We start from the raw sequence: 9,726 nt of genomic DNA, 5'->3' as shown, positions 1-9,726 counted from the left end.
TTTTTACTTAAAAGTTTTTGCTTTTTAAGACCCTGTTTGATTTTCTCCCTAATTGAGGCTCAAGGGAATTGAGTCTGTGTCACCAGGGAATTGGTGAGGGGAAGGGAAAGGTAAATTTCCACTTTGTTTTAGATTGCACGGAGCTTGAATCTAATATGCCTCTGGGTGAGGGGAATGAGGGGGAGAGGGGTAGAGGGTGAAGGCCTCCTGTGTTATGATTCAAGGAGTTTGAATTCATCGTATCTTCCCAGGGTAACCCAGACGGAGGGAAAGCCTAGGAGAGGCACTGGTGAGGAAAGAGTTTACTTTCCTGTGTCAAGATCCGGGGGCTGGATCTTGGGGGGGGGTCCCCAGGGAGGGTTTTGGGGAGAACCAGAGGTTACAGGTGCCAAAGTCCTGATTGGTGGCAGCTTTACAGATCTATCAATACTGGTAATAAGCTTAGAGGATTCATGTGGTCACCCCATTGTTTTTGGACGCTAGTCAGATTTGGGATAGAATACTATGAACGCCAAAGGTTGCACCATCCATGGAAAAGTAGGCAAAAAAGTGCTTATAATGCTCTCAACCACCAAAATGGTAAAGTGGCAAAGAGAAAGTCGCTATGAAGCCAAAGTCCCAAACAATGTAGGGCTTTACAGATACCAAACACCAACCAGTCAATCACATCCAGAATCAGAGGGGAAGCAATACCAATTCAAAACAACAGAGGTATTCTTGTGCTCATGTAAGCTAGGCAAGGAAAGGTGGCATGATAAAGCAGTAGGAGACAAAATGCTAGCAAAGATCTGGACCAATAGGAAATGGAGGGGAGAAGTGGGAGACAGTATATTAGCGCAAAGGAGAGAGAGAAAATGACCAAGACTTGACAAGGTTTCAGCAGTAAAGATAAAGTTTGAATATTTGATTATGACATAATAATGGCTAAGTATAAAATCCAAAAAAATCTCCTTTGAAAACTCAGAATATTAATTCAACAATTCAGTTTCAAAGCAGTCATTTCTTTACTACAGAAGGGGGATTAAGGTACAGAAGAGTCCGGCTCATTCTTCCACCTACTGAAATTAAGCCATATGCCTAAAAGAGAGAAAAAAGATGGAAAACTCATGCTTACTCTGTGAAACAGGCAAATTTTCTGGCTGGTATGAGGCTGGACAAGATGTTTACCTCTTCAAGTCATGCTAATACTCTTATCTAAGTGGCGCATAGGGTTTTGTTGATCCTTTTCCTGATGAAGCACCAATTCATTCAGTTATTAATTTCAGCTGCAGCAAAAATACCACAGGTGAGAAAGCAAACGAGCCTTAGGCTATAGAGGTGTGCACCAGCTTCAAGAGGCAATACGATTTGGTCTCCACATAGGTTAATATCTCCAAAACGTGTTTACCTAAAACTAAGTGATCTCAATCACAGTCTCCAAGTGGTAACCATGATACTCGTATCAAAAAAAGTATTTAACCTAGCAAAGACAGGCATTTATTGGTTTGCCAATAATATATAAAGGAGGAAAAAAGAAGAATAACTGAAACCTTGAAGACGTAATACATGCACACTGAGTGATCAAAACTATAACTGAAAACCAATGCATTCTGCAAGTGTAATGATCATACCCCAATAGATGGGGGGGAAAATGTTTCTCCTTTTTTCCATGCCCAACCTGCCCTCTTTTCCTACATGTACCAGTATCACACATAGATGGCTAAATTAATTAATGCTGGCAGAAGAGTTCTGTCTTCTGTCTGAAGTTAGCTACCAGATCAGATAGACCAGTGGTTTTGATTCAGTATGGCAAACTGAACATCTACAACTATAGGCAGAAGGAGGGGTCACAACTCCTTGTTGTATCTGTCTCATTTTTATTGCCCAAACTTCCATTCAATTATTTGTAAGGAAATTTTTTTTTGTCTTACCTCATCCTCTACAGGGTATAAGTTTGTTCTGAACAGGGTTTTTAAACATGTTTATTATCCCACAAATCTTTATAATGAGTGGAAAAGTTTTGGCAAACCTCTCCTTCCCTCAAATAGATCCACCTGCAACAGAGAATAGAAGAAAATTCAGGCCTATGCAAAGAGCTTGTGAAACCTACATAACATAAGAAACAGAATCCCATAAAAAGTGAATGCACAGCTAAATTTTGGCCACAAATCTTTTCCACACGTTCCAGTCAACTTTTAACAGCAACTTACCCCAAACATCTCTCAAGAGCAAGGCATTTGGTCCATATTATATAGTCTTAAGACATAACTCCTTACCTCGTATGTGACACACAGCCAGCGACCCAAGTTAACGCAACGCCAGCTAGGAAATAACGTAGCTGGAGTCAACGTAAGCTTAGGGTTGACTTACTGTGGTATCTACACCATGCTGGTTGATGGGAGACACCCTCCATCGACTACCTACTCTTCTGTTCAAAAGTTGGACTATCAGGGTCAATCGGAGGGTGCTCTGCCGTCAATAGCGGTCCTGTCACCAATACCTGTAATCGACCCCAGGGCATCCCAGCAGCAAGTGCGTAGACATACCTCAGATACCACACATTTGTGTAAACTGCTCCTGCCTGTCGTCTGTGCGGATTGAAGCCACGACCTCTTGGATCTAAAATAGGTGCAGCTATTGCTTGACTAAAGCATCTGGTCAATTAGGTTTAAGCAGTAGATGACCTTGAACTTCTCTATGACAGTCTAGCCACCAGAAGGGGACAAAAAGCCACACTGTGCTGGTGTGGGTTATACTTGCTTCAGTCTAAGACACTAGTATTAAGAGTAACAAAACTATAAATTCTGGTAAGAGAACACACCTTCAGTACAAGATGATCATTTTTCCAGGCATTAATAGAAGTTCTCGTTATTCTTTTAGGCTGTAGGAGCATACTTCCCCTTTTAAGAGAGACAGGCTTGAGCCTACAACCAAGATAGCCTGGGTGGTAATAGGAGGCCCTGCCACCTCATGCTTGGTAATCTAAAAGGAACAGGAAACTGAAGCAGGAGGAATGGGTCTAGAAGCCATCCAGGCTTCAAAGGATAGCAGTTCTCTCCTTACTCCCCAGATGGCTAGCCTAAACCCAGCCAGAGGATCTCTTTTTGGGACATGTCAGTTGGAAATTCCTGTAACAGGTCATCCAGTAAAGGGCCTATGAACTTCTGTACAAATGCTCCTCCCAAGAGAAACATTCAAGCCTATAAAGGGGATATATGTAGTTGTTTCAAATCAGCTACCCTTGTCTGGAATCCTTTACAGTGGAATTTAACTGATGGATACAGTTGAAACATTAAGGCAGGTGTATCTGCTGTACATACCCCCAGTCAAAAGGGCACACAGGGGAAGCACACGCCTTTAAACCGTGAAAGCCAATTCATTTTATACAGAGCCGAAAAGTGGGATTTTTAAAAAGAAATTGCATAATTAGTTTGGCCTTTCTGAGGCATTAAAAACTCAAAATTGAGTTTTTCAGTTTTTACAAAATGTATTTATACTGTTCGGCTTTCGAATAATGTTCAAACATGGATATATTTTAAAAAACTGCAGACAATAGCACATTGTAATCTCAAGCTGGATATACTGGGAGCTTCTAAATGGCCTGTGATAATTCAGGAGGTCAGACTATTCATGGGGTCGGCAACCTTTAGAAGCGGAGTACCGAGTCTTCATTTATTCACTTTTAATTTAGAGGTTTGCGTGCCGGTAATGACATTTTAATGTTTTTTTAAGAAGGTCTCTTCTAAACAGTTAACTATTGTAATTGTAAAATAAACAGGTTTCAAAATGTTGAAGAAGCTCATTGAAAATTAAAAATTAAAATGTTGATCTTACGCTGCAGCCCTGGGGTTCTGTTCCCAGGCCGGCAGCTGGCTGGCGCGGCCTGCAGCCAGGACTTCGGCTGGGCAAGGGCCGGCAGCTAGAACCCCAGACTGCTGCTCAGGGCCCCCCCTTTTTTCCATCTGCCCAGCCTCCTGTATAGCCGGATCCCAGCTACGGACCCGCTTGCCCAACTGCCGTCTGGGGTCCGGGCCGCCCACTACAGTGAGACCTACCTTTCCGGTTCGACACCACTCTCTCCTCTCCTCTCTGCACTGAGTGATGGTGGGAAGTGCACTGGAGTACAGGGCTAGGGTGAACAGAGCAGACGTGAAGGGGAAAGTCCGGGTGTACGGCTGGCCAGGATCCTAGAAATGAAGGGAGGGACTCGAGGTTGGGGCAGAAGGTTGGGTGTGGAGCATTACCTGGGCAGCTCCCAAATTTGGTGCGAGGGGGGGTGGGATGTGGAGGGTGCATGAATCAGGGCAGAGGGCTGGGGCATGTTGAGGGGGGTGCAGGTGCGCAGAGCATGGGGGGCCTGGGTATGTGTGAGGGTGCCAGAGTCAGGGCGGGGGTCATGGGGGGGGGGAGGCGATGAAGGAGTCAAGCAAGGGCTGGGTGTGTAGAGGGGGCACAGGCTCAGGACAGGGGCCTCTGGGTGGTGTGCAGGGCACAGGGCAGAGGGCTGGGTGTGTGTGAGGGGGGCAGGGTAGGGGACTGTGGGACATGCCCCAATCCACCCCTCCTTCCCCAAGGCCCTGCCCCGCTTACTTCTCTGCCTCTACCAGAAGCAGCAAGCAGGCTGACTTGCTCTTCCTGACACCCTCCCTCACAAGGGCCATCAGCAGGCCTGAGGGATGGAAGAGGAGGAGGAGGAGAGGAAAGGACCAGCACACTGCGGGAAGAGGAGGGGACCGGCAGGACAAAGCTTCTGCCCCGCTCCTGAGGCGGGGAGGGGGGAGGAGAGAAGAAGGGGGCCGGGCCAGACTTTTTAATGCAGGCGCTGCCTGTCCGGAACTCCAAGCTGGCAGCAGTGTCTAATCAATTAAAAAATTGGCTCGCTTGCCGTCTTGGCTGCGTGCCCATAGGTTTCCCAGCTCTGGACTATATGATCGTAATGGTTCCTTTTAGCCCAGCGGTAGGCAACTACGGCAACAGGTGCCGAAGCCGACATGCAAGCTGATTTTCAGTGGCACTCACACTGCTGGGTCCTGGCCACTGGTCCGGATGCTCTGCATTTTATTAAACTCCCCGCCAGGCGGAAACAGCCGAGGTGAAGCGGAACGACCCGAGCCCCCTCCCGAAAACACACGAGCGAAGGCGGAGACACCCGAAGCAATCTGAGGGCCTTCGGCTGCTCCGAGGACACCCGAGCGCAGAGAGATAACCCCGCCCCCTTCCCGACCCAACAGGGTATAACGGCGACTCCCGAGCAGGGACGGAAACACCCGAGTCCGCCCTCCCACAACCCGCCAGTACGTCACATCATTTTTTTATATTTATATTAACGAAACGGGAAGGATGTTGTTGTTGCCCCAAATTATACCCGGGTAGGTCCACCCACCACTCTGGGACAGGTCCCTCACATGCCCCCAGCCCTCTGCCCTGACTCATGCACCCTCCACATCCCACCCCCACCCCTCGCACCAAATGGGAGCTGCCCAGGTAAGTGCTCCACACCCAAACCTTCTGCCCCAACCTCGAGTCCCCTCCCTCATTCTAGATCCTGGCCAGACCGTACACCCCGACTCCCAGTCTGCTCGTTCACCCCTAGCCCTGTACTCAGTGCACTCCCACCCTCAGCTCAGTGCAGAGAGAGAGGAAGAGAGTGGGTCAGAACCAGGGAAAAGGTAGGTACTCACTGTATGTGGGCAGGGCCCGGACCCCAGACCGGCAGTGGGCTAAGCGGGTCCGGTAGCTGGGATCCCGGCTAGCAGGAGCTGGGCAGATGGAAGCCCTGAGCAGCAGTCTGGGGTTCTAGCTGCCGGCCCCTTGCCAGCCGAAGTCCTGGCTGCAGGCCGCGCTCAGCCAGCTGCCGGCCTAGGTGAACAGAACCCCAGGCTGGCAGCGTAAGATCAACATTTTAATTTAATTTTAAATGAAGCTTCTCAAACATTTTGAAAACCTGTTTATTTTACAATACAATAGTTTACTTTTAGAGAGAGACCTTCTTAAAAACATTAAAATGTATTACCGGCACGCAAAACCTTAAATTAAAGTGAATAAATGAAGACTCGGTACTCCGCTTCTGAAAGGTTGCCGACCCATGATATAGTCTGACCTCCTGAATATCACAGGCCATAGAAGCTCACCCAGTAATATCAGCATTGAGAATTACAAATGTGCTATGTCTGCAGTTTTTAAAATATATCCATGTTTGAATTATTCGAAAGCAGAACAGTATATAATACATTTTGTAAAAACATGAAAAAATAATTTTGAGTTTTTAATGGCTCAAGAAAGGCCAAACTAAATTATGCAATTTCTTTTTAAAAATCCACTTTTCGGCTCTGTATAAAAATGAATGGCTTTTCACCTGTAAAAGGCGTGTGCTTCCCCTGTGTGCCCCTTTTGACTGGGTATGTACAGCAGATACACCCTGCCTTAATGTTTCCAACTGTATCCATCAGTAAATCCACTGTAAAGATTCCAGACAAGGGTAAGCTGAAACAACATACATATATCCCCTTTAATAAGGTCTTGGGGAGGGAGCATTTGTAACAGAAGTTCATAGGCCCTTACTGGATGACCCTGTTACAGAATTTCCAAACTGAATGTCCACAAAGAGATCCTCTGGCTGGGTTAGGCTAGCCATCTGGGGAGTAAAGGAGAGACTGCTATCCTTTGAAGCCTGGATGGCTTCTAGACCCATTCCTCCTGCTCAGTTTCCTGTTCCTGTTTAGATTACCAAGCCATGAGGTGGGCAGGGGCCTCCTTTATTACACCCAGGCTATCTTGGTTGTAGGCTCAAGCCTGTCTCTCTTAAAAGGGGAAGTATGCTCCTACAGCCTAAAAAGAAATAACGAAGAAAACGTTATATAAATGCCTGAAAATGATCATCTTGTACTGAAAGTGTGTTCTCTACCAAAATTATAGTTTTGTTACTCTAATATCCTAGTGTCTTAGACTGAAAGCAAGTATAACCCACACCAGCACAGTGTGGCTTTTTGTCCCCTTCTGGTGGCTAGACTGCATAGAGAAGTTCAAGTCATCTACTGCTAACCTAATTGACCAGATGCTTTAGCTCAAGCAATAGCTGCACTCTATTTTAGATCCAGAGGTCGTGGGTTCAATCCGCACAGACAGCCCAGGCAGGAGCAGTGTTACACAAATGTGTGTATCTGAGGCTATGTCTACGCACCTGCTGGCTTGATGCCCTGGGGGTCGATTTAACAGGTCTGGTGAAGGACCCGCTAAATTGACGGCAGAGCACCCTCCGATTGACCCTGATAGTCCACTTTGAACAAGAAGAGTAAGGTAAGTCGATGGAAGTGTGTCTCCCATCAACCCAGCATGGTGTAGATACCACAGTAAGTCAACCTAAGCTACGTTGACTCCAGCTACGTTATTCCCTAGCTGGCGTTGCGTAACTTGGGTCGGCTGGCTGTGTGTACACTACCGAGGTAAGAGTTATGTCTAAGACTATATAATATGGACCAATGCCTGCTCTGAGATGTTTGGGTATAGTTGCTGTTAAAGTTGATGGAACGTGTGGAAAAGGATTTGTGGCCAAAATTTAGCTGTGCATTCACTTTTTATGAGGATTTCTGTTTCTTATTGTTTATGTAGGTTTCACAAGCTCTTTGCATAGCATGAATTTTCTTTCTATTCTCTGTTGCAGGTGGATCTATTGAGGGAAGGAGAGGTGCCAAAACCTTTTCCAACTCATTATAAAGATTTGTGGGATAATAAACATGTTAAAATGCCCTGTTCAGAACAAAACTTATACCCTGTAGAGGATGAGGTAAGACAAAAAAAAATTCCTTACAAATATGAATGGAAGTTTGGGCAATAAAACTGAGACAGATACAACAAGGAGTTGTGACCCTGCCTTCTGCTATAGTTGTAGATGTTCAGTTTGCCATACTGAATCAAAACACACTGGTCTATCTGATCTGGTAGCTAAACTTCAGACAGAAGAACAGAACTCTTCTGCCAGCCAATAATTAATTTAGCCATCTATGTGATGAATACTGTACATGGTAGGGAAAAAGAGGGGCAGGTTGGGCATGGAAAAAAGGAGAAACATTTTTTCCCCCCCAATCCTATTGGGGATGATCATTACACTTGCAGAATGATTGGTTCAGTTATAGTTTGTCACTCAGTGTGCATGTATTCACAGTCTTCAAAGGTTTCAAGTGTATCTTCTTTTCCTCCTTTATTATATTATTGGCTAAACCATAAATGGCCTAGTCTTGCTAGGTTAAATACTTTTTTGATACGAGTATCATGTTACCACTTGGGAGACTTGTGATTGAGATCACTTAGTTTTAGGTAAACACGTTTTTGGAGATTTACCTATGTGGAGACCAAATCGTATTGCCTCTTGACAGCTGATGCACACCTCTATAGCCTAAAGGCTCTTTGACTTTCTCAGCTGTGGTATTTTTGCTGCAGCTGAAAAATTAATAACTGATGAATTGGTGCTTCATAGGAAAAGGATCAACAAAAACCCTATGGCGCCACTTAGATAAGAGTATTAGCATGACTCTGAAGAGGTAAACTATCTTGTCCAGCCCGCTCATACCAGTCTCATGAAAATTGCCTGTTTCCACAGAGTAAGCACTGGAGTTTTTCCCAATCTTTTTTTCTCTCTTTAGGCATATGGCCTTAATTTCAGTAGGTGGAAGAATGAGCCGGACTTTCTGTACCTTAATCCCCCTATCTGTAGTAAAAGAAAATGACTGCTTTTGAAGACTGAATTGTTGAATTAATATTCTGAGTTTCAAAGGAGATTTTTTTGGGATTTTATAACTCTAGCCATATTATGTCATAATCAAATATTCACTTTATCTTTACTGCTGAAACCTTTGTTCAAGTCTTGGTCATTTCTCTCTCTCCTTGCTAATTATAACTGTCCCACTTCTCCCCTCCATTTCCATATGGTCCAGATCTTTGCTAGCAATTTTGTCTCCTACTGCTTTGATCATGCCACCTTTCCTTGCCTAGTATAATGAGCACAGAATACCTCTGTGTTTATGAATTGTATTGGCTTCCCCTCTGATTCTGGATGTGATTGACGGTGGTGTTTGTAATCTGTAAAGCCCTACATGGTTTGGGACTTGGCTCATTTAGGGACTTTCTCTTTGCCACTTTACCATTTTGGTGGTTGAGAGCATATAAGGCACTTTTGCCTACTTTTCATGGATGTGCAACCTTTGGGTGTCATAGTATTCTATCCCCAATCTGAACCTTAGCGTCCAAAAAATTGGGGTACCAGCATGAATTCCTCTAAGCTTAATTACCAGCTTAGATCTGATAAGCTGCCACCAATCAGGACTTTGAGCACCTGATAAACTCTGGTCTCCCCAAAACCCTCCCTGGGGACCCCCAAGATCCAGACCCCCTGGATCTTGACACAAGGAAAGTAAACTCTTTCCCTCACCAGTGCCTCTCCTAGGCTTTCCCTCCCTGGGTTACCCTGGAAGATACTGTGATTCAAACTCCTTGAATCATAAAACAGAGGCTTTCCACCTCTACCCCTCCCCTCTTCCCCTCACCCAGAGGCAATATAGATTCAAGCTCCGTGAATCTAAAACAAAGTGGAAATTTACCTTTCCCTTCTCCCCACCAATTCCCTGGTGAGTACAGACTCAATTCCCTTGAGCCTCAACTAGGGAGAAAATCAAACAGGTCTTAAAAAGCAAAACTTTTAATAAAAAGAAAGAAAAAGTAAAAGTTGTCTCTGTAATCTAGATGGTAAATATT

General features: G+C 45.2%; 1 protein-coding gene across 8 annotated transcripts in view; it reads left to right on the top strand.

Moving 5' to 3' along the window:
• The window catches only part of PARG (poly(ADP-ribose) glycohydrolase), a 130,975-nt gene that overhangs the window by 14,497 nt on the left and 106,752 nt on the right, over positions 1-9,726 (top strand). For all 8 annotated transcript variants that reach the window (XR_004377038.2, XM_075072532.1, XM_032804673.2 and 5 more), the window contains exon 5: positions 7,640-7,762. Coding sequence is in view for 7 of the 8 variants with exons in the window: in XM_075072532.1 (XP_074928633.1) it covers positions 7,640-7,762 (123 nt within the window). In the remaining variant the exon portion in view is untranslated. The remainder of the gene's footprint in view (positions 1-7,639; positions 7,763-9,726) is intronic.

Source organism: Chelonoidis abingdonii, chromosome 15, assembly GCF_003597395.2.
Source record: "Chelonoidis abingdonii isolate Lonesome George chromosome 15, CheloAbing_2.0, whole genome shotgun sequence".
Lineage (NCBI taxonomy): Eukaryota > Metazoa > Chordata > Testudines > Testudinidae > Chelonoidis > Chelonoidis abingdonii.
Note: the sequence above shows the minus strand (reverse complement) of the source record. Positions and strands in the feature narration are given on the sequence as shown.